Source organism: Esox lucius, chromosome 20 (genome assembly GCF_011004845.1).
Source record: "Esox lucius isolate fEsoLuc1 chromosome 20, fEsoLuc1.pri, whole genome shotgun sequence".
In the NCBI taxonomy this organism is placed as follows: Eukaryota; Metazoa; Chordata; class Actinopteri; order Esociformes; family Esocidae; genus Esox; species Esox lucius.
Genome location: NC_047588.1, coordinates 27,278,317 through 27,303,569, shown reverse-complemented (window position 1 = coordinate 27,303,569; position 25,253 = coordinate 27,278,317). Strand labels below are relative to the sequence as shown.

The 25,253-nt window shown below is 45.9% G+C and overlaps 2 protein-coding genes across 2 annotated transcripts; both read right to left on the bottom strand.

Annotated features, from left to right (window-relative positions):
• Positions 1 to 502: 502 nt before the first annotated feature.
• On the bottom strand, positions 503 to 11,489 carry znf628 (zinc finger protein 628). The gene is made up of 8 exons (XM_029115575.2): positions 11,225 to 11,489; positions 10,880 to 10,952; positions 9,806 to 10,687; positions 9,206 to 9,394; positions 7,781 to 8,144; positions 7,421 to 7,575; positions 3,028 to 3,270; positions 503 to 2,909 (listed from the first exon to the last, which is right to left on the bottom strand). The coding sequence occupies exons 1-8, from the start codon at positions 11,443 to 11,445 to the stop codon at positions 861 to 863; spliced, it is 4,176 nt and encodes a 1,391-aa protein (XP_028971408.1). The 5' UTR covers positions 11,446 to 11,489; the 3' UTR covers positions 503 to 860.
• A 1,597-nt stretch (positions 11,490 to 13,086) lies between these two features.
• Positions 13,087 to 19,816, bottom strand: il11a (interleukin 11a). The gene is made up of 5 exons (XM_034288651.1): positions 19,379 to 19,816; positions 18,370 to 18,527; positions 14,981 to 15,073; positions 14,656 to 14,814; positions 13,087 to 14,422 (listed from the first exon to the last, which is right to left on the bottom strand). The coding sequence occupies exons 1-5, from the start codon at positions 19,383 to 19,385 to the stop codon at positions 14,240 to 14,242; spliced, it is 600 nt and encodes a 199-aa protein (XP_034144542.1). The 5' UTR covers positions 19,386 to 19,816; the 3' UTR covers positions 13,087 to 14,239.
• Between the last annotated feature and the right edge of the window lie 5,437 nt (positions 19,817 to 25,253).

The following is a 25,253-nucleotide window of genomic DNA, read 5'->3' as shown; positions in this document are numbered from 1 at the left end:
CACGTGAAAATTACTCCAAAAGGCCTACCTTACGAAAGCTATAATTACATCTAAACGGTCGTTTATAATGGACCAATTGGTGTTTAAAATTGCGTTCTGACGAGGTTAATAAAGTCACTGCTTAAAGTGGACAGGTTCTTGACGGAACGTCTCAAAGTCTCTGCACAAACCTACCATGGCTTTTTGGCGAATCTTAGGTTACGTAGCTTACGATACAATTATTACTGTCACGAACGGTCACGAATGCTGACACTACGATATTTGCGTAGCGATAACCTGCGCTACGCTAATTCACTGACTTATTGTCATACGCACTATTCTACGCAGTGAGAGGACAGCATTTTCCCATAATAAACGATCGACACTTATTCCAAGGAGGTTTTTCTGAGCAGATATACTTCCGATTTACTACATAATATAAAATATTTGTTGACAAAATAAGAAAGTTGAAGTAACCCAATATATCATTAATAACTTTATTAATAATTACAATTTTCTAGTATCAATATTGAATCAATATTTATAAGTAAACAGACAATATAGACATGTATTCACAACTCGTTTTATACACACACCGTCAACATGACGGTATAATTTAGACTCAGTCATTAGTACTTTATTCAGGTCCTTCGTTAAATCAGTTTAACCCTGTGTGTTTCTGACCCTGGTTTTGCTTTCTACGGTGCTCTCTACATTCTTTCAACCCTCCTTTATTTCAATGTGAGTTGCTGGGAAAGGCCTCCACTTAGAAATCACTAACACACTCAATATTGCACGCATTCCTATATGTACACACACACGCACTCGCACACACACACATCCTCACACTCATTTCCTGACAGTGGTTGTTTGGATCGAGCTTATGGAGAGTTCAAGAACTGAGTGTTAGGCGCAGGGCCATTTGTAACTGTATTTTCTCCTTCATTCGCTCCAGTCTCTCCAATGATTTCCACAGAGTTCCGGCCTTTTCCGGGCCTTTCCATTATTCCGCTCCCTCCTTTAGCTTCACTCCTATCTACGGTCCCTCCTTCCCCTCCTCTGTTCATCTCAGCTTCTCTCAGATTACTGGTGCTAACCTCAATGATGACAATTCCCTCTCCACTCTCCAGCTGAAAAATACCTTCCATTGGCTCCTCTCCCTCCCCCTCCCCCACTTCCCCCCTTGCCCCACTGTAACTGCTCCTTTCTCCCTCCTCCTCCCCGCCCCCCTCCCGCTCAATCAGGGCTATCATCTGCACACTCTCCCCAGACCCCCGGTCCACCATCTTGTTCTCATCCCCTAGCTCAAACACCACCTCTTGCTCCCCCAGAGGCATCCCGGCCTGGGAAGAAGGGCAGGAAAGCCCCAGGCTGTTGTTGGAGCCTTCTGGATAGGCAGTACCAGAGGTGGTCCCTTCCTCGCTCTGTGGCTCTGTTTGGAAATGAAGGACAAAAGACTCTCTATCTCCACCTTCCTCCCCTGCTTGCCTTTCTCCTTCCCTCTCTCCTCCCCACTCCTGCAGGAGGTTCAGTGAAACAATCCCCCCTTTCTCCTTCACACTCTCTCCCTCGCTCTCTCCCTCCGCTTGGAAGCTCAACACGTATGACTCCCCCTCCGCAACCATTCCTCCCTGCCCTCCCTCCCCGGACGCTTCCCCTTCAAACTGCAACACGTAGGACCCTCCTCCCTCTCCTCCTATCTCTAGCTCCTCCTTTTTCCCTCCCTTTTCAAAGCAGAGTACATACTGTTCCCCTCTCATTGCCTGCTCAGTGGTCTTTATGTCCTCTGAGGCCGTTTGGGGTTCCACACCCCAGGTCACATGGTCAGAGGGGTGGGGGGCTGTGGTAACCGTTGTGGGTCCTGAGATAACAGTGGTGGCGGAGGAAGAGGAGGAAGAAGAGGGGGTGGGAACCGAAGTCGCTGATGGCGAGGACACGTTCGGTGACTTGGTGGGTAGGGATGAGGATGGCGACGACGTGATAGTGTCAGCTCTAACAGGAGGTTGAGCGACGCCAGTGACATCGCACCTTGACACGGCCACCACACCCTCCGACTGACTGGCGGGGGCTGTCGTCACGGTGACAGAAGTGGTCGTCATAGAAACGTCAGCGGTAGTTTTAGGAGCTGCGGTAGCTTTGGGCTTCCTTCCCCTCCTGGTTCTGGCAGTCCGTGTGCTTTTCCCTAAAATGGGCTTGGTCAGCATGGAGGTCAGGGAGGGTGTAGCTTTAGTAGCAACAGGAGTGTGTTTTAAGTTGTTATTGTTGGTTATGATGAACCTATGCTGTTGTTGCGGCTGGGATATGGTCTGAAAGTGGGGCATCTGAGTTTGGCCGGGGTTTAGAACGGTCTGGATCAAGGGGAGCCCTTGTGATTCCTGTGCGGGCCTGGGATTGGTCGACGTGGTGGGTACAAGAATCAGGCTGGGGTGGCTCCCATTGGTAGAGGGGCACTGTAGGAGGATGTACTGGGTCTGGGGTGGAGGCGGAGGAGGCGGTGGAGGAGGGGCAGGGGTAGATAAGGGGATGAGCTGAAGCCCATTGGCTGTCTGGATCATGAAGTAGTTCTGGGAAGTGTTGGGGGGAATGTCCAGCGCGGGCTGAGACACTATCAGAGACCCGGATGTCCCTGTGGTCTCCAGGGTAATGGGGTTTAATAGGGTGGTGGTTGTCACCGCTCCGCCCCCTTTACCTCCCCTGCCCCCCTCCTTAATCCCCGCCCCGGCTCCCCCTGCCACAGCGCCGTTCCCGTGGGTCCTCATGTGCCTCTGCAGGTAGGAGTGCATGACAAACTCCTTCCCACAGAAGGGACACTTGTAGTCCTTCCTGGAGGAGTGGGTTCTCAGGTGGAGCTGAAGGTTGGAGGAGTGGGTGAAGCTCTTATGACACTGGGCACACTGGAAAGGCCGCTCACCGGAGTGGGTGCGCTCATGCTGTGGAGGAGAGGAGAGGGCTGAAAGACCTGGGAACCATTCCGTGCTGCCAAAAACAAAATGAACAGAACAGCATGGGTGTCCCAGCGTAACCCATGGCCCGTCTGTGTGTACTGACCTGTTTGAGGTTGGAGGTCTGTGAGAAGGACTTGGTGCAGATGGTGCAGACGTGAGGACGCAGGCCAGAGTGTAGCTGGCTGTGTCTCCTCAGACAGCTGGTGTTTTTGAAGGACTTTCCACACTCTTGGCAGACGTAGGGCCGCTCCCCGGTGTGCTGGCGCAGGTGGTACTGGTAGTGGGAGCTCCACTTGAAGGTCAGGGGGCAGTAGGGGCACTGGAACGCTCGCACACCTGTGTGCACCTGGGGGGACGAAGCCATTTTAAAATAATACGGGGACATTTCAACGGTAAGCCTTAGTAACACTGGACTGATGTGTCTTCTTACGCCTTAGTAACACTGGACTGATGTGTCTGACCCTCCACCATAGTTACACTGGACTGATGTGTCTTCCTACGCCTTAGTAACACTGGACTGATGTGTCTTATGCTCCACCTTATTAACACTGGACTGATGTTACATACCCTACGCCTTATTAACACTGCACTGATGTGTCTTCCTATGCTTTATTAACACTGGACTGATTTCTCTTCCAATGCCTTATTAACACTGGACTCATGTGTCTTCCAACACCTTAGTAACACTGGACTCATGTGTCTTCCTACACCTTAGTAACACTGGACTCATGTGTCTTCCAATGCCTTATTAACACTGGACTCATGTGTCTTCCAATGCCTTAGTAACACTGGACTCATGTGTCTTCCAATGCCTTATTAACACTGGACTCATGTGTCTTCCAATGCCTTATTAACACTGGACTCATGTGTCTTCCAATGCCTTATTAACACTGGACTCATGTGTCTTCCAATGCCTTATTAACACTGGACTCATGTGTCGTCCTACACCTTATTAACACTGGACTCATGTGTCGTCCTACACCTTATTAACACTGGACTGATGTGTCTTCCTACACCTTATTAACACTGGACTGATGTGTCTTCCTACACCTTATTAACACTGGACTGATGTGTCTTCCTACACCTTAGTAACACTGGACTCATGTGTCTTCCTACACCTTATTAACACTGGACTCATGTGTCTTCCAATGCCTTATTAACACTGGACTCATGTGTCTTCCAATGCCTTATTAACACTGGACTCATGTGTCTTCCTACACCTTATTAACCCTTGACTCATGTGTCTTCCAATGCCTTATTAACACTGGACTCATGTGTCTTCCTACACCTTAGTAACACTGGACTCATGTGTCTTCCTACACCTTATTAACAATGGACTCATGTGTCTTCCTACACCTTAGTAACACTGGACTCATGTGTCTTCCTACACCTTATTAACACTGGACTCATGTGTCTTCCAATGCCTTATTAACACTGGACTCATGTGTCTTCCAATGCCTTATTAACACTGGACTCATGTGTCTTCCTACACCTTAGTAACACTGGACTCATGTGTCTTCCTACACCTTATTAACAATGGACTCATGTGTCTTCCTACACCTTAGTAACACTGGACTCATGTGTCTTCCTACACCTTAGTAACACTGGACTCGTGTCTTCCTACACCTTATTAACACTGGACTCGTGTCTTCCTACACCTTATTAACACTGGACTCATGTGTCTTCCTACACCTTATTAACACTGGACTCATGTGTCTTCCTACACCTTAGTAACACTGGACTCATGTGTCTTCCTACACCTTAGTAACACTGGACTCATGTGTCTTCCTACACCTTATTAACACTGGACTCATGTGTCTTCCTACACCTTAGTAACACTGGACTCATGTGTCTTCCTACACCTTATTAACACTGGACTCATGTGTCTTCCAATGCCTTATTAACACTGGACTCATGTGTCTTCCAATGCCTTATTAACACTGGACTCATGTGTCTTCCTACACCTTATTAACCCTTGACTCATGTGTCTTCCAATGCCTTATTAACACTGGACTCATGTGTCTTCCTACACCTTAGTAACACTGGACTCATGTGTCTTCCTACACCTTATTAACACTGGACTCATGTGTCTTCCTACACCTTAGTAACACTGGACTCATGTGTCTTCCTACACCTTAGTAACACTGGACTCGTGTCTTCCTACACCTTATTAACACTGGACTCATGTGTCTTCCAATGCCTTATTAACACTGGACTCATGTGTCTTCCTACACCTTATTAACACTGGACTCATGTGTCTTCCTACACCTTATTAACACTGGACTGATGTGTCTTCCTACACCTTAGTAACACTGGACTCATGTGTCTTCCTACACCTTATTAACCCTTGACTCATGTGTCTTCCAATGCCTTATTAACACTGGACTCATGTGTCTTCCTACACCTTAGTAACACTGGACTCATGTGTCTTCCTACACCTTAGTAACACTGGACTCATGTGTCTTCCTACACCTTAGTAACAATGTACTCATGTGTCTTCCTACACCTTAGTAACACTGGACTCATGTGTCTTCCTACACCTTATTAACACTGGACTCATGTGTCTTCCAATGCCTTATTAACACTGGACTCATGTGTCTTCCAATGCCTTATTAACACTGGACTCATGTGTCTTCCAATGCCTTATTAACACTGGACTCATGTGTCTTCCTACACCTTAGTAACACTGGACTCATGTGTCTTCCTACACCTTATTAACAATGGACTCATGTGTCTTCCTACACCTTAGTAACACTGGACTCATGTGTCTTCCTACACCTTAGTAACACTGGACTCGTGTCTTCCTACACCTTATTAACACTGGACTCGTGTCTTCCTACACCTTATTAACACTGGACTCGTGTCTTCCTACACCTTAGTAACACTGGACTCATGTGTCTTCCTACACCTTAGTAACACTGGACTCATGTGTCTTCCTACACCTTAGTAACAATGTACTCATGTGTCTTCCTACACCTTAGTAACACTGGACTCATGTGTCTTCCTACACCTTATTAACACTGGACTCATGTGTCTTCCAATGCCTTATTAACACTGGACTCATGTGTCTTCCAATGCCTTATTAACACTGGACTCATGTGTCTTCCTACACCTTATTAACCCTTGACTCATGTGTCTTCCAATGCCTTATTAACACTGGACTCATGTGTCTTCCTACACCTTAGTAACACTGGACTCATGTGTCTTCCTACACCTTATTAACAATGGACTCATGTGTCTTCCTACACCTTAGTAACACTGGACTCATGTGTCTTCCTACACCTTAGTAACACTGGACTCGTGTCTTCCTACACCTTATTAACACTGGACTCGTGTCTTCCTACACCTTATTAACACTGGACTCATGTGTCTTCCTACACCTTATTAACACTGGACTCATGTGTCTTCCTACACCTTAGTAACACTGGACTCATGTGTCTTCCTACACCTTAGTAACACTGGACTCATGTGTCTTCCTACACCTTATTAACACTGGACTCATGTGTCTTCCTACACCTTATTAACACTGGACTGATGTGTCTTCCTACACCTTAGTAACACTGGACTCATGTGTCTTCCTACACCTTATTAACACTGGACTCATGTGTCTTCCTACACCTTATTAACACTGGACTCATGTGTCTTCCTACACCTTAGTAACACTGGACTCATGTGTCTTCCTACACCTTAGTAACACTGGACTCATGTGTCTTCCTACACCTTAGTAACACTGGACTCGTGTCTTCCTACACCTTATTAACACTGGACTCATGTGTCTTCCAATGCCTTATTAACACTGGACTGATGTGTCTTCCTACACCTTATTAACACTGGACTGATGTGTCTTCCTACACCTTATTAACCCTTGACTCATGTGTCTTCCAATGCCTTATTAACACTGGACTCATGTGTCTTCCTACACCTTATTAACAATGGACTCATGTGTCTTCCTACACCTTAGTAACACTGGACTGATGTGTCTTCCAATGCTTTATTAACACTGGACTCATGTGTCTTCCAATGCCTTATTAACACTGGACTCATGTGTCTTCCTACACCTTAGTAACACTGGACTCATGTGTCTTCCTACACCTTAGTAACACTGGACTCATGTGTCTTCCTACACCTTAGTAACACTGGACTCATGTGTCTTCCTACACCTTAGTAACACTGGACTCATGTGTCTTCCTACACCTTAGTAACACTGGACTCATGTGTCTTCCTACACCTTATTAACACTGGACTGATGTGTCTTCCTACACCTTAGTAACACTGGACTCATGTGTCTTCCTACACCTTATTAACACTGGACTCATGTGTCTTCCTACACCTTATTAACAATGGACTCATGTGTCTTCCTACACCTTAGTAACACTGGACTCATGTGTCTTCTGATGCCTTATTAACACTGGACTGATGTGTCTTACCCTCCAGTTGAACACTACACTCGTGTCATAGCCTTGAGAGATAAAAAGGGTGAGATAAAACTGTCTTACCCTTTGGTGTATGGAGAGCAGTGAGGACCTCTTGAAGCTCTTGCCACACTCTGTGCAGCGGTAGGGTCTCTCTCCGGTGTGGTCTCTCATGTGGTACCTCAGACCAGACGAACCCTTGAAGGCCTTTCCACACTCAGAGCAGCGGTAGGGCCTCTCTGTACCAAACCAACATTTATAAGCAAAGGAGATGGGCCCGCGTTGAGGAATGTTATACAGACTAAATTGAAATAAATGTCACCTTAATTGAATTACATTAATTAAAAAGATAACTTATTCAGCAGCATTAGGCCAGGATCATCAAGATTTTCTAATAAAATGACTTGAAACAAAATAAAATGACTCAATGAAAATCCAACAGACCATTATTTCCTCCACTGGCAGCGGCAGTCTTGCTCACAGCTCCTTTCCTTTGGCCCTTGGTCCCTGTTCTGGTGGCAGGTTTGGTCAGGTCCCTGTCCCCCTCCTCAGTCACAGCAATCAGGCTGACGTGGATCTCCCCTTGGGTTTCCTGGGGCTTGTCCACCTGGCTTGGGGAGGACGGCAGGGACAGTGACAGGGACAGGGAGGGTGGGCAGACGATCTCTGCCTCAGCCTCTGCCAGGAGGCGCTGCTCGGGGGTGTGAGAGTGCTGGTGCGTGAGCAGAGAGGAAAGGAGGGTGAAGGAGCGGTCGCACGCGGAGCAGCTGAACTGGGTGCGAGAATGAGAGGGGGAGAGAGAGTGGGCCTATACAACATGTGGAGAGAGGAGGAGAAAACACAGGGTCATCAACAGACTACCCTTAGATCAGATAACAGACAGTCATCAACAGACTACCCTTAGATCAGATAACAGACAGTCATCAACAGACTACCCTTAGATCAGATAACAGACAGTCATCAACAGACTACCCTTAGATCAAATAACAGACAGTCATCAACAAACTAAACTTATATCAGATAACAGACAAGAGTCATCAACAGACTACCCTTAGATCAGATAACAGACAGTCATCAACAGACTACCCTTAGATCAGATAACAGTCAGTCATCAACAGACTACCCTTAGATCAGACAACAGACAGGGACATCAACAAACTAAACTTATATCAGATAACAGACAAGAGTCATCAACAGACTTCCCTTAGATCAGATAACAGTCAGTCATCAACAGACCACCCTTAGATCAGACAACAGACAGGGTCATCAACAGACCACCCTTAGATCAGATAACAGACAGGGTAATCAAAAAACAAAACTTAGATCAAATAACATGCAGGGTCATCAACAGACTAAACTTAGATCAGATAACAAACGGTCATCAACAGACCACCCTTATATCAGATAACAGACAGGGTCATCAACAGACCACCCTTATATCAGATAACAGACAGGGTCATCAACAGACCACCCTTAGATCAGATAACAGACAGGGTCATCAACAGACCACCCTTAGATCAGATAACAGACAGGGTCATCAACAGACCACCCTTAGATCAGATAACAGACAGGGTCATCAACAGACCACCCTTAGATCAGATAACAGACAGGGTCATCAACAGACCACCCTTAGATCAGATAACAGACAGGGTCATCAACAGACCACCCTTAGATCAGATAACAGACAGGGTCATCAACAGACCACCCTTAGATCAGATAACAGACAGGGTCATCAACAGACCACCCTTAGATAACAGACAGGGTCAACAGACTCAGAGACCTGCTTTACTGACACAAGACACACAAACCAGAGAGGCCTCCAAGATAGGAGACCATGAGATACGTGCAGCCCTGTCAGCTGATGTGTACCTGGGCCAGGTGTCTGTTGAGCCCTCCACTGGTCTTGAAGCCTTTTGCGCAGTAGACACACTCAAAGTCCGCTCCCGTCCCCACCCCTGTAGAACTTCCCACGGTGTCTCCGTTGCCTGTGGGGATCGGAGCGCCCACTGTGAAGCTCTGCAGCAGGTCAAACTGGGCCTGGGCGGTCCCCACATTCTGCTATGGGACAACACACCATGTTGAAGGCATTGGTGTTTTTTACACGCATCGTGGTGTCACTACCTTGCTGTACCTGCACTGAAACGCCACAATTCTCATAGAGACAATTTGTTTCCAGTACTTATTTCCATGACTCATCACCGTTTTCTAACAGCTCCCTATTGTCCATCAGCAACAGACTTATTAACAGCAATATGATTTGAACAACCAATCGCATGATTCAATTATATTGCGAGGTACTTTTCTAACCTTACCCACAAGCATCATGAACATCAACAAATCATTCCATTATGGCAGTCCTTTCAGCTACAACTTCGACCAAAGAACTGCTCGAATTACAGCGTAGACTGAGAAGCCAGGTATTACTGCTGGAAATGACCCTCCCCAGGCAGACCGAGCCCCACTACTCACCGCTCCATCCGCCCCACCGCCCAGTTCCAGGAGCTCTGCAGTAGTATGTCCGTTTTCTACCGCCGCCGTCGTTGTCTCCACCACTTCCTCAAAGTCGGCCAGCAGATGCCCCACCCCTCCCTCTCCCCCAGGCCCGCCCCCTGGCCCGCCTCCCCCGCCCCCCGGCCCGAGGTGCATGGCCTGGTGGTCCTCCAGCTCAGTCCTCGTGCCGAACGTCTGACTGCAGCTGCCGCAACTGTACAGAAGCACGCTGGCGCCCGACTCCGTGCTCACGTGCACTTCGGTCCCAATGGCCCTGGACGTGCACACGCTCCCCGGGGCCGGCGCGAGGGTGAGCTGGGGCAGGAAGGTCTGGTGACCCGACGACAGGAACACCTCCCCCACCCCCACCCCCACCGCCGCCTCCTGGTTCGTGAAGCCCATGTCCGTCAGCATCTGCGACGTCACCTCCTCCCCCACTATCACCTCCTGCACCTCCCCCCCTTCCCCACCGCCCAGCCTACCGCCCCTGCCCTCGCCCGTGTGGGCGTGGGAGTTCCGGTGCAGGGCCAGGTTGGACGAGTGCGTGAAGCTGCGGCCGCACTCCCCGCAGACATAGGGCCTCTCCCCCGTGTGGATCCGCATGTGCTGCCGGAGGTTGGTGGACTGGGTGAAGGCCTTGGCGCACACAGTGCACACGTAGGGCTTCAGGCCCAGGTGCACGTTCTTGTGTCGCCGCAGGCTGCTGGAGTTCTTGAAGGCCTTGGGGCAGCTGTCACAGGGGTAGGGGCACTCCCCGGTGTGCTGGCGCAGGTGGTACTGGTAGTGGGAGCTCCACTTGAAGGTCAGGGTGCAGTACGGGCACTGGAAGGTGCGGAGGCCCGTGTGAACACTACGATGGACCTGGGGGGGGGGGCAGAGGGGCAGAGGGGCAGAGTCTGAAGGGGACCATTCTACTGCGGTGGCGTTTTAACGGGGAAACTACTTTGCTTGAGCCACGTGGCTTATTTGATGGTACAAACTATTCATTTTCAATCCAGGCTTACCACCTTATGGTGCCCATTAATAGAGTCATCTGTAGACAGTGTTTCTCACCTGTAGCAGAGAGGAGCGTTTGAAGGCTTTACCACAGTCATCACACTTATAGGGCTTTTCCCCTGAATGAGACCTGCACAGGAAAACCGACAGGAAAACAGATATGATCCATTCATCTTCCAAGCAAATCATATCGGCCACAGAATGGATCAAAGCGTGGACTGATCATTCCGTCCCTAAAAATTGCTAACATTTATTTTTACGGTGAGACCATTAAAGTAACCAGCAAAATAAAAACATATCCCGACAAGGGGAAGAACATGTTGACCGGGTGAAGCTGAGACGCATCTGTGAAGACGTAAACATGACCAGCGCTGACGGCCACCGAGCTCCGCTCCTTCCTACCTCTGATGGTAGAGAAGTGCCGAGGACCCCTTGAAGGCCTTGGGGCAGAGGTTACACCGGTAAGGCCGCTCATTGTTGTGGCTGCGCTGGTGGTGGGCCAGCCGTGATGACCACTTGAAGCTCTTGCCACAGTCCATGCACTGGAACGGGTGCTCCTGGAGATGCGGTGCAGCCAGGACCGATGATGTCACCATCTCCACCCCTACCCCAGTCAGTACCATCTCCTCTCCCCCCTCCACCACCCCTTTCTCCCCATCCTCTTCTTCCTCCCTCCCTCCGTCCTCCTCCCCTTCTCCTGATCCCAACAGTGACGGGAAGGGGGAGAGGGATGAGGGGGACTGAGGGGGTAATAATTCTGCTTGGACCAGAGTGGCAACTGTGTTTGCCATTTTGAGACAAGACACAGTTAGAGGAGGGGGAATGCAAGATAATATGTTTGGTGTAAATAGAACTGTCAGTGTTGTTGGAGATGTGTCTCGTCTTTCTCTGATTCATTCATTGCTGTTGGAGAGATTCCTTCTGTTTACCTTTCACCGGGTGGAAACCACAACTGAGCAAATGTAGTGTGGGGTCTGCTTTGTTGATACTAGGACTCTGAAATACAATCAGGCAAAAGTATTGGTCAATGAAGGCAAGGTCCAGTCGGGAACATAGAGCAACATAAAAAATAGAAATCTACAATTATTTAGACGTCTGCAAATAATAAAGTCGGCTAAGACTGGTCAGCCTATCCCTTTAAATCCCACCTCCTCCCGATCCCTCCCTCCATCTCCTCTTCCTCCTCCCTGGCCGACTTTCTGTTTATATCCGTCTGGCCCTGATGAGGGTGTACGAAATAGATTGGTTTCTCTAAACTGAAAAGACCGAAAATACTTATTGCTCCTACACCCTGGTTGCTAACTCCAAGGCACTGTAGTATAAAATGTTACAGATGTGTCGTTAACAATGTCCTCTCTGCAACTGGCCTGCGAACTATAGCCGTCGGCCGTGCAGCATTCTTCTCAACATAATGTTTGACCGGAATGTTGCATTACTAGAAATATTTCAATAATTACTCACCTAGTATCAATAACTCATCGTTATTGTTTTTGTTGATATTGTGATATGGGATTGAGACCCGCAGTGTTAGTCCATACAACCTTAACAATAAACCCGAGCACAAACTAACTAGCAGTCACCCACCAGCTGCCGCCTCCCAAGAACGACGATTGCTATTGGCTTAATGGAACCTCGAATGCACCACAACCATTGGTTCAGAGCTTCAACACTCAAATCGTATCTCTACGTCTGTTTAAAATCTTGTAATACCCCACTCATTTGTGGTTTAATACTGAACGCACACAGTGTTTTAATAGTCAACCCTCCAGCAAAAGTAAATAGATAAATAAACGCTTGTTATAGGTTCATTGGATATGAATAAACTATATTTGGTTTATGTACTCCGTGTGCTCTAAGACTTGAGTGACAACAGAATATATTAGGACAAAGTACTATATGCATAAGAATCATAATGTAGGCCAAACTAGACCAATTATTGAAAAGATGACAGAGTAACATTTAAGAAACACAATTGAATTGTGCATGTTCTTTATTATCTTTTTCCAAGGCACATATTTCACATTTAAGCCAATCAGTCAGTCTGTGGGGTAACAATGCACAAAGGTCTCCCCACAACATTTAGGCATGGTGATAATGATTTCAACATGGCTGATAGCAATGATAATGGTAAATATTAATAAAAAAGGTATAAAAAGTACAAAAATGCCAGAAGACTTAAATAAATAGTTCCACCAATGTAATTAAAATAAATAGTAAATACTGTAACAAAATACTAGAATATAATAATATTGATATTGCGACAAATTGATAATGATAGCATTGACAGAGAATTCTGCATAATATCAGATCAAACTACAATACATAACTGTATTGTATACAACAATTTACATTCTTTTACAATCCAACTACAACTGTACAAAACCAAAAATATCACAATATCTTAATACATAGTATTTTAAGGCTTAAAGTTTTTTCTTATGTTGCTATAAAACGCTAAAAAATCCTCTGATTCAGGATCAGCTGACTCATTCAAAAGGTTATTCCTAACAAGTTTGTGCAAAGAGAACAGATCAGGTCCTAGATCAGTGCTTAGCAACAGGACGTATTCATTAACCTTTGCCACAACATTACCATCTTTTTATGTGTCCTTGTGGGACATGGGCACTGTACATATCAACTGGGAGAACCAATCCAACCTCTTCTGTTGTGCTGACCTCCCAATTAAGGCAATGCTTATTACACGCTCTTTCATCAGTTTACAAAACCAAACAGGTGGCACATTTAATATGGTCAGAGGGTTCTATGAGTACCCCTTAATCTACAAGAAAAACTCTGTATTTGCTCCCCCAAGATACTGTATGTTTGCTACAAGGCGAGTAGCCCTTGGTTGCTACATCTAATGGCATAATGGTTTTCTCATTATGAAGAGAAACAGGTTTGACCAACAAATTCAAAATACAATCAGCATCATTGCAGGCTAACAAATGTTAATATCTGGTCGCTTTGTTTAGTTTGGGAGGCGAGATCAAGGGAAAAGTAATAATCGGAGAATTACCTTGTAATGACATTGTACAAGCAACTAAATTCACAACAGTAAAGTAAGTGATAATGATAAGAGGGTTGACGTTACAAAATCAAATAAATAATGACATCAAATAAATAACTAACAATAAATAAATAAATATATAAATAACACACAGGAACATGGTATTTAAGAGAGAGAATGGAGATGCCCATATAGTGAACATTGAAGGCCATTGCTGGAGTAGTGAGAATATGGTGGATCTTCACTGGATGTCTTGTGAATATTGAACTTCAACCCTGGTTCACCAACTACAGTTTGAACTTGTTGCCAACAGCTGTAGGGTGAATTTCTTGGACCCTTATTGGTTCAAGATGATAGATCCCCATTGGATATAGTGTGCATCCTTACTTGCTATAGCACACCATGAATCATCATTGTGTTTTGGACTTAGTACTAAGCACTGAGAACACTCGCTGGGCCCAATCACAGAAGAGTCTGAACTGTTGTAGCAGCTCCTGAGACGACTGTAAAACGTCCCATTGGGAGGGCAGGTGGGGCGGCAGTGAGGGGACAGGAACAGGATTAGGGAGACGCTCAGCATCAACTCTTGACATCTAAGAGGAGAAGAGAGTGCAAGAAAGAGAGGATTGTTAAAATTTCCTGTCTGAAATTGCAGGCTGGACTTCTGTAAGTCCCATCCAAGAAATGTGATGCAATAGGCCTAAATGTAATGTAATGTTACATGACTAGGTTGCAGAACTGCTCATGTATACCATCATTAGAGCAGTAGATGCTACACTGCATAGTGTTTCCGTCCGCCCTATTAGTTTTGGAATGGAGCAGTTACCTGTCGCTCTAGCGTGGTGATTAGAGTCTTAATGAGCGTGATCATCTCTACCAGTTTAGGTAGAGGATGATGGTGTTTCTTTGATGCTCTGCTCAACCAAGCAAAATGGTGCTCAAAGCTCTTCAGTTCATTGTGGAGCTGAGAGAGAGTGGGTTTCATCTGGAGGAGAAAAGGAGCGAGTGAGATAAAGAAGGAGATATTCAATATCAGCTTCTGGTGAATGGCGAAACACATCCATTTCAAGGGCATCTGGAAGACAGGCAGAGAGACAGAAAGACAGACAGAGACACACACAAACATACACATACATATAAGAGACAGTTACCTCAAGGGAGTTGATGTCACTGGCTCTGTTGTTCATTACCGGCAGGGACTTGAATCTGTGGTGTTCTAAGTCTGTTTCGAATGCATGTTCCTTCTGTAAGAGAAACACAAAACAATATCAGTCAACTCAATGCTTACATATGTGCAAATCAACACAAGAGTCACAAAAGCATTAGGGAAATTACTACAGAAGTACCTATATCAGATTACAGTCTAGTCTGGCCGTACTGGTGGCAGCAACGTTCCCTGAGAATCGTGTGGTCGGGTCAGGGAGAGTTCACCCAGATTGTAACCTCAAAATTGTCAACAATAAGCAAGTGACCACAGGATGTTTTCTACTGGCAGAGGAGGATAACAACATATGCAATGACTAAGAGCGTTTAAAGTTGAGCAGACAACACAGGGTTGCAGGGAAACTCCAGGGTCGCGGCTATAAAAGGTGGAATGACGTCATGTTGTGTACAACACCAGAGGCCAGCTGTGCTGCTGTCCTCCCAGTCACCACTAGAGGGACACAGAACACATGGGAGCAGATTTTGAGCACTGCCTCTGGTTGCTGTGCCAGTGGGGCCGTTTTAGGTGAAGTGATTTTTGAGTGAATGTAAATCATTAGAAATGATGAAGGACTACAGTGACTCCCATGTTTGTTAGGCCACTGACTGCCGGAGAAACATATCAGTATTGGGACAACATTATGGGGTTGTGTTGCATTTTTCTAATGCTTCCTGATGCTGGTGTGTCAATTTCCTCATTACGTTTGTGCTCCTGTTGTTTTTGTTGTTGTTCTTCTTCTTTTCAATCATTTCGTCTTCCCCTTCCTCCAGCAGTCCCTTTCTCACTCACTGGCTGCTCTTTCACATGACAACCCTAATGTTGGTGCTTAATGTTGTATCTTGACTTAATCCAATTGCACTCTTCCTTTGGTGATTTAGCTCTCTCCATTACCTTTGACTTTCTGTCTTTCATTCTGTCTTGTACACACACACATACACACACACAGGTGACCGCTCCTCATTGCACCTTCCTATGCTGCTTATATCTCTTTTCTCTGTCTCAGCCTATAATCCTGTCTTGTCTTCCTTTTCTCGTTCTCTCCACTATGACCTCACTTGACTGAACCTTGTCCCCCCACCCCGTCCACCCCACCCCCCATCTTCCTGAATGCAAATACTGGAATGTGATAAATCTCAGTGATTTTTATCAGGTCACTTTGCTGTGGCGACCGAAAACCAAACACTAAACACCACACCTACACAACCACAACTATTTACAGCACCCACAATGGACACACACACACTGACACAAACCTCATGGACACACACACTGACAGACATAACATGAACACACACACTGACAGATTACATGAACACACACACTGACACAGATTACATGAACACACACACTGACACAGATTACATGAACACACACACTGACACAGATTACATGAACACACACACTGACACAGATTACATGAACACACACACTGACACAGATTACATGAACACACACACTGACACAGATTACATGAACACACACACTGACACAGATTACATGAACACACACACTAACACACACCTCATGGACACACACACTGAAACACATCACATGGACATACACACTAACACACACCTCATGGACACACACACTGACACACACCTCATGGACACACACACTGAAACACATCACATGGACATACACACTAACACACACCTCATGGACACACACACTAACACACACCTCATGGACACACACACTAACACACACCTCATGGACACACACACTGACACACACTTCATGGACACACACTGACACTCATCACATGGATACACACACTGACACACACCTCATGGACACACACACTGACACACATCACATGGACACACACACTGACACACATCACATGGACACACACACTGACACACATCACAGACACACACACACTGACACACATCACAGACACACACACACTGACACACATCACATGGACACACACACTGACACACACCTCATGGATACACACACTGACACACATCACAGGGACACACACACTGACACACATCACATAGACACACATCACATAGACACAGACATTACATGGAAACACAAACACATTCTGGCACACGCCTTATAAACACACACACTGACACAGAATACATGGACACACTGAAGAAGCAGTACACAGGCACATGCACTATTGTGCACACACACAAACACACACACACTATACATACACATGGTTTTATTGCTTTCTTGCGGGGACTTTCCGTTGACTCCCATTCTATTTTTCTTTCCTAGCCTTGACCCCTGTTCTGTGGAACTCCACACAAGAAGAAAATAAACCAAAAGAAATGCTTCATGTCATTGAAAAATGAACACAATACTTTTTGAAGGACCGTATTGCCATTGCCGTGCCTTCCCCAAAGGCTTAATTGATAAAAATTGTTTCTTCAAATCTGGACCCTGGAGGTCTACAGAACGATGTCACTGAACTACTGCATGTGCCAGAGACTAGAGAGCGCGTGTAACTATTTTGTTTAATTTCTTAAACAAATATAGACTCTGATTTGCAAAAGGTAAAAATAGAATATATTGCGGTCATGAATGAAAAACAAAGATAAGGATATGATTCACCTGTACAAACACATTGCTGACAGAGCACTTTCAGCATGTCTGTAGGTCCAGCGTGCATAGCAATCATTCCCATTTCACTATGAACACCTCAAACACATTTACCCGGCTGTCTAGGTCTGAACAACTCCCTGGAAGCCATGGCAGAATGACAACAGGTGTCAATACGCATTACATTCCCTCACAGCTGGTTAACCATCAATCAGCTCCAGAAGTAACTTATTAGCTACTAGGAACTAGAGTGTGTCCCACTCCTGAATAAAAAAATAGTATAACAGGAGAATCACTGAACTGACCCGAGATCAGCCCCTCTAGTATTAGGCGACCAGAGACCATGAAGAGTAGTTAGATCACCCATGTCACTGGAGTCCTCCAGGCTCAGTTATATCCTGTCTGGATTAAAGCTGACCTCACATACTGAAGTACTGTACCTACCGATGCCTGTCCCAGCTGAGGGACGCTTAACACAGCAGCTTAACTTAACCAGAGGACTCTCAACACCGAGTGACACGACACAAGTAGAGTTCACCTTAGCCTGGGTGAGACATCCATGGTCACCCTGCAATTCAACTGTCCAGAATTAGGATGAAGGCTTATGACTGCTCTATCTAATCGTTATAAGACAGTGGGCAAATAGTAGGTGAGCAAGGTAGGCAACCACTTTAACCAGCCTTTTATGTGCCCACTAAATATCGTGGTTCTGGCTATGACCCCCCCCCCCCCCCCCCACCACAACCACCACCACGTTGATGTTCCACTCACCAAAAGATCTGCTGCCATCTGTCGCAGATTCTTCGTCTGATTGGTCAGTTTGTCCAGGTCGTGCAGCCGTCGGTAAGGGGCAGGGACAGCGGACGTGAATAAAGGCAGCTGGGTCAGTAGAAGGGAAAGCAGCAGAGAGAAGGAGGAGTCCACCAGCACTGAGGGGCAGGAAATAACAGATGCAATTATTAGATTGATTTGACTGTGGCCGAAGTGTTGTCATCTTGTCAGAGATACTGCATTTGCACCATAATGTAAACATAAACCCCAAACTTGACAGAGGAATTGTTCTGTGTTAGAATTAGCCACCAGTCGTGAGGCTATGTCATTAGGCTATGTCGACAATAACATTCCCTTTCAAAAAATTGTCACACATGCTATTGGATACTTCAGTTGTTTGATGTCACCAGAGTCTTAAATGCAAATCACAGGGCCTAATAATTAAATGTTATGACACCCTACAATATTATATAAAGATGTCATTCATAATATACTTTCATGAATGCTTCCATTTGGATAAATCAGTTGTTAAATGCAACATAAATTATATAGGCTTAGCATAGACAGCTCTGTAACAGTAAGCTCATTCATTCCTCCTCTTTCAAGTTCAAATACAAGGTGAAGTAAGTATTAAAAAGAGCCACAATTGCTGGTGAAATAATAAGCGTGTGTGTAATTACAGGAAAACCACAAGAATCACAAGCCAGGACTCAGGAGAGCATCTTCACTCCCAACTACTCCAGAAGTCAGCTTCCAGGCAACATATATGGCATTGATTGGTCACTTAACATGGTTTGCTAAGTAAACGTACAATTACTAATATTTGCATATTTATATCTGAATATGCAATTAATGATGAGACCCTGAAAACAGAATAATTATCCTATGCCAGATTATACAGGAGCCATGCAACACAAGTTGGAAAGGAGTCGCCTATAATAAGAAAATGGGTAAACAGTTGATTAATATAATAATGGCTTTTGAAAATAATAAAATCATAGCCACTTACATTTCATATTTGTTCGGGTCCTTTAAATAAATACACGAGTTGCAAATAAATAAATAGTTAAATGAAGTAAGAAAATTAATAAATAAATCGACGTCCGGAAATTGTCACGTGCTCCAGTTTTCTTCTCGCTTCCACACTTTGGCAGAGTGAACGAGGTAAGAGGGAGCAAAAGACGAAGGGGAAAATAACGAGAGAATGAATGAATGAAAATGTGGAGGAATTAGTGCGAAATATCCGATAAATACAGAAAAATACTGCCGCCAAACTTTCTGCTCAGTGAAGTTTGAGATCCGTTTAGATAATAAAATGATAGCAACGATACAGTCAGACACTCGGAAAGATGGGTAGAATGTTAAAAGGGATAGACGGATGAGTGCTGAACGATGCGAATGTGTGTAAGTCAAATTTTCGCGCAGTGAAATGTTTAGGCTTGTTTAAAACTTCCTTTTATAAAGACGGGGCTCTATGACACATCGACTGAGTCATACACATTCATTCATAAAAACAGCGCTCCCTTTCCTCCTCCCCTCCCCAAGCTCTGTCTGGCTCTCTTCGCAAAATTTTAGAACTGTTCCGTTGTTTTTCTCTTTTTTTCTGTCTTTATCACTTTCTCTCGTCCGTTCTGGCCCTATCTCTTGGCAGTGCACTTCCCCATTGCATCCCGCTACCTGTGGTTATCAGTCCATCTACCTCGTTCTATCTCTCCATCTCCCAATCTCTTCCCCTCTCTATCACTGCAGAAGTTTAAAAAGCCCATTGTTTCATTTTCTATCAGTCTATCTTCAGTGGTATATATTCTTTATACAGTGGATCCACCTTGTTCTCTCTCCCTCCCCTTTTGGCTGTTTGTGCATTATGTTTCTGTCAGTGTTAAACATGATTTGAACTGGGGCTTTACAGAAGGACTCTGCTACATGTGGAACTTCATAGTTCATACACCGAGCAAACACCTCTCTCACCCCCCCTTGCTCTCCTTTTTTCAGACATTCCCTCCTGAGACATCGGCCTGTTATTTCCACTTTCCCACCGCCCTTTTTTCGCTCCCGGTCTCCCTCTCCAGGGTGAAGGAAAGAGTGAGAGACAGAGCGGGACAGGAGAGAGGTGTTGTCCAGAAGGGCCCTCTAAGTGTTGCATAGAAACAGTGACTGGACTCCACACACCACAACTACAGTAAGACAGGCTGACAGGCTGAGGGAGGGGGACATGAAGGGGTTAAAATAGTATACAGGAGTACACACGCGCATACACACACAGTCTAACTTGCACACTCAAATACACAAAAATGAAAACATGTTTACATTTAAGTGTTGTTAGCACAAACAAACATACGTCACAAAGTATGTACATGCACCAATGATCCCAAACCCTCTCCTTCTCACACACGCACACACATGCACTCACACACACACACGCACACACAAACAGTTTCTCAGTCACTGATTTAGCGGCCTGGAAACACTCAGTCAGGTGCAGTAAAGCGTAGCACAGTGCAAAATGGCAGAAATGAGTTTCCAGTCATCAAAGTGGAGAGGGAGGGCCAGCATATACCTAAACCCTAGGAGTGTGGTGGTGAACCCCTCTACCTCAAACACACACACAATATACACACATTTAGCCACACTCTCTCGCACACACTCACACGCACATGTAAATACCAAAAGAGCTTAAATGTGTGTGGGTGTTCAAGGGAGACCAGCTCACACACTCTGATAATGATGCGGGCACAGTTGTTAAGTGGTGGGCGTACCACACACACACACACACACACACGGACACAGAAAACTGCACACTGACACTGCTGACAGCGGCCTGGATGCTGGGTGGTAGGGGGTTGTTGTTGGAGAAAAGGTTGCACTTCTCCTGGTTCGACAGCAGAGAACAGAACAGCAAGAAGGGCGAGTGGAGAGACGGGGAGAAAATGGATGTGTGTGGTGGGACGGAGGGAGATATGGACAAACTTGCTCTTTTTAATTTCCCACATCAAAGGGCTGTTTGAAGACACAGCTGGGGCGAGAAGAAAAGAAACGAGAAGTTAGTCACTCTTCCTCCCTCATTCCCTCTCTCTCTCCCTCTCTCCGTTCGGGGGTCTACTGGGTGGCGCAGCACTTAGAGTCTGTCAGACAACCCGACAGTGGTGATCACTCATATCACTCATACACACAGTGTGTGTGTGCGCTCTGCGCCCTGGTGGTTGTGTGGGTTAAATAGATGGCTAGTGCGAATGGCTAGTGTGAATGTGGGTGTACGTGAGGGTGTTCATGTGTGGCTAATTAGTAGGCTACGCGGGGTTGAGTGTGGTATCTGTTTATGTGTACATGAACACTGTGTGTGTGTGTGTGTGTGTGTGTGTGTGTGTGTGTGTGTGTGTGTGGCCTGATACCCATTACGTCACCAGTCCTCGAAGAGAGAACGGAACCTGTGACATGGTCTACAACCGCAGTGTTGTGTGTGTGTGTTTGTGTGTGTGTTTGTGTGCGTGCGCATGTGTGTGCGTGTGTGTGTCAGAACTAACTACAGTGCTCCATGTCTGTTGGTGTGGTTGTGTGTGTGTGTGTGTCATCAGTAAGACAGTGAGAGTGAGAGAGTGGGGAACCAGTAGCTGAGCCTTTTGCCCTTCTGGCCAGACTTAACTTGACTCAGTAGTCAAACTTCACTGGGTTAGTCAATCTTTGTGTCCATGACATGGCCCTGATGTCAGGTAGTTCTGCACGCAACTGTCTCTTACATGGTTTCCTCTGTGTCAAAGGAATACATTATTTTGTTGGGTCAGAATGTTTTTATCCATGCCTCTGATTGGCCAGGAGTTATAGTTGATAATGCCGGGTACAGTACACAGCGGTGTAAAAAGTGTATTCCCTATATTCAAGTGAAAGTACTTCCCGTGTTCACCCGTACCAGGCTGTGTTCACCAGGTGAGGGGAGTTCCTAATTCACACCTAAATAAACTCCCTTTACCTGGCCATTTAAGTCTTCCACATATGTTGTCATTGGGCAGGGAGAATTGTTGTCACAGCTTTACAGCGAATACCCTTCCATTCTAAACATTTTGGCTACCACTTCTAGACAAAGATATCTCAGTAACTTTAAAGGTTGTTCTTGTTGGGGTACGCTTGGCAGCTTCATTAACCTATGCTGGTTAAACTAAACAATTTTACCACGGTTTTGTTGTACTAGACTCTTGGTATTTCCATGTGAGGTGCGATGTGGTCTATGAGGTGGTTAGACAAGGATTAATTCCAATAGCAAATTAGCCCTCAGCAGTCAGCATGTGAGACAAGGACGAAAACGGACAGAAACCACTGTAGTACCTAATCCCTGAAGGGGGGAATGAGGGAATACCATGAGAAATGAACCCTGTGTAGTGTCAATACCTGAACATCAGTTACAATCAAGCCTTTCCAGACTAATGAGCGCATCTGAAGTCCCGTCTGTGATCCAATCACGTCTCAGCCCTGATTCTCTGATTCAGGACCGCTTTTCATTGCAACTTCAGTGCCCATTGGTTCAAGGTTCCATTCCGTAGACTGTGGATGCCAAACCTACCTGGAACAGTAATTACTCTCGTCAACAAAGTGCCTGACTGTGGAGAAGGGATTTTATAATAATCCTTAGTTTGATCCATGAGTTAAAAAACTTGCTTGGAGAGATTCTCGTTCAGGCCCCTCTGGGAAAGGTCAACCAATGCCACTGCTGTCACTGCCGTGCTCTTCCCAAGTGCCAGCACATTGCCCTGTGACAAGCTGGGAATAAAGTTGGCCGTAGCACGAACGTCAACCAAACGTTCCTATTTCCTGTAGGGACCACTCACATTCCCTGTTGAGTTTGGCCAGCAACTCTGTTTAGCAAAGGTGCGTCATGGTGATTGTGTTGAGGGCGAATGACGCTACCCCCTCCATGTGACATTTCCTTCTGTTAGATAGGAAGGAGGGAGGGGCTAGGATTCAACCCTTGAGAAGACTTCAGCACTTGGTAGCCTGCTTGCTTCCGAGGATGTCTCCAGACCCATTGAGACCAGCCCCTCCTCTCCATGCCTTCTAGCTCCATGGAATATACCTAACTTGCTAATTTTGGCAAAGGCTGCGTCCAGTTAGCATTCGGCTACGAAGCTAGGACAACTCCATGGTTCTGGAACATCTCCTGTCATTGACGGCCATCTGCAACCTACCCAGGAACACAACCCACCTTTTGACAGTAACTGGGTACCGTTGGCAGCAGTGTTTGAGTGGAAATGCTACACTGTAACAACTTCAGCAACAGCGTCCATCAGGATGCAGTATGTACACTATCCTATAGTGGACACTTAAATTAGAACCATGGCTGGTATTAATACTACATTTTCTCAGTTGTCATTGCTCATGGTTATCATTGCTGTATTGGCGTGTGAGTGGTTTTTCCTCTGCCTGGAAGGAATCAATAAGTATTAGTATGGAAACTTTCCTGTCTTTTTCAGCTGACATCTTGTCAAGGAAATGTTGGAGAAAACAAAGAATGATATCGAAACAAAGACAGTTTATGCACGTTGATCTGCAGAGTTACCAAGACAGTTCTAACATGTTTGGCAGATTTACAAACACAGTTCTAACATGTTGTTCTGCAGAGTTACAAAGACATGTCTAACATAACTGTTCTGCAGTTACAAAGACAGCTCTAACATGTTGTTCTGCAGAGGTACAAAGACAGCTCTAACATGTTGTTCTGCAGAGGTACAAAGACAGCTCTAACATGTTGTTCTGCAGAGGTACAAAGACAGCTCTAACATGTTGTTCTGCAGAGGTACAAAGACAGCTCTAACATGTTGTTCTGTAGAGGTACAAAGACAGTTCTTACATGTTGTTCTGCTGAGTTATTTGATGAAGGAAAGAGAGACATGCTCCACATCCTGCAGCTAAAACCCCATAAATCTTGAGTCCCTGCTGCAGACCCATTGTGGCATTCCTGGTCTCCAGCAGGGTTTGGAACTGTCATTCAACTGTGAAATAGGCCAGATCTATTTCAGCCTATGCTGCCCTTCAGGTCCTTGACTTTTCGGCCTTGATGATACCTCAGTTTCCCCGGAATACACTACTATTCAATTTGCTCTCTCTTTATCTGTTTCCCATAGTATCAGAGCACCTGGTTGTCATTATAGGATCTTGTTTCTGCCCTCCTGGTTGTCACTACTGGTGTCCCCCAGGGCTCAGTTCTAAGCCCTCTCCTCTTCCCTCTATACACCAAGTCACTTGGCTCTGTCATATTTCACATGGCCTCTCCTGTCATTGCAATGCAGATGACACTTTACTTTACTCCTTTCCCCATTCTCACACCCAAGTGCTGGCACAGAGTTTTGTTTGAATGTAGGCCCACGACCTCAAGCTCATAGTCGACAAAACATGGAGCAGCTCTGACTCCAGAGGAAGGCCTGTCCATCTCAAGACCCCTCCATCATTATTGACAGTGTCCTGCGTCCAGAGTGAACCCTGGTGTGACCCCCGGTTCACCCTGTCATTCTCTACAGACAATGAAGGCAGCAATTCACTCCTGCAGGTTCATGCTCAACAAAATCCATAGAGCGTGACCTCACCTTCTGCAGGAAGCACTGCAGCTCTCCAATCCAGGTACTGGTCATCTCACGACTGGAGTACCGCAACTCAAGCCATCAAACCCCTGCGACATTACTAGACTGCGGCGTCCCGACCGGCGTTCAACCTTCCCAAGTCCTCCCATGTCACCTGCTCCTCCACACACTCTGTTGGGTTGTAGTTGAAGATCTCAAACCATCTGTCAAACCACCTGACCCATATGGGAGGCCAGCCCCCCGGAGCCCGGTCAAGCTCTTAGTAATGTAAAGTAGCACTGAAAATGCGATGGAAAAATGCAATGTCAAACTTTATTCAGG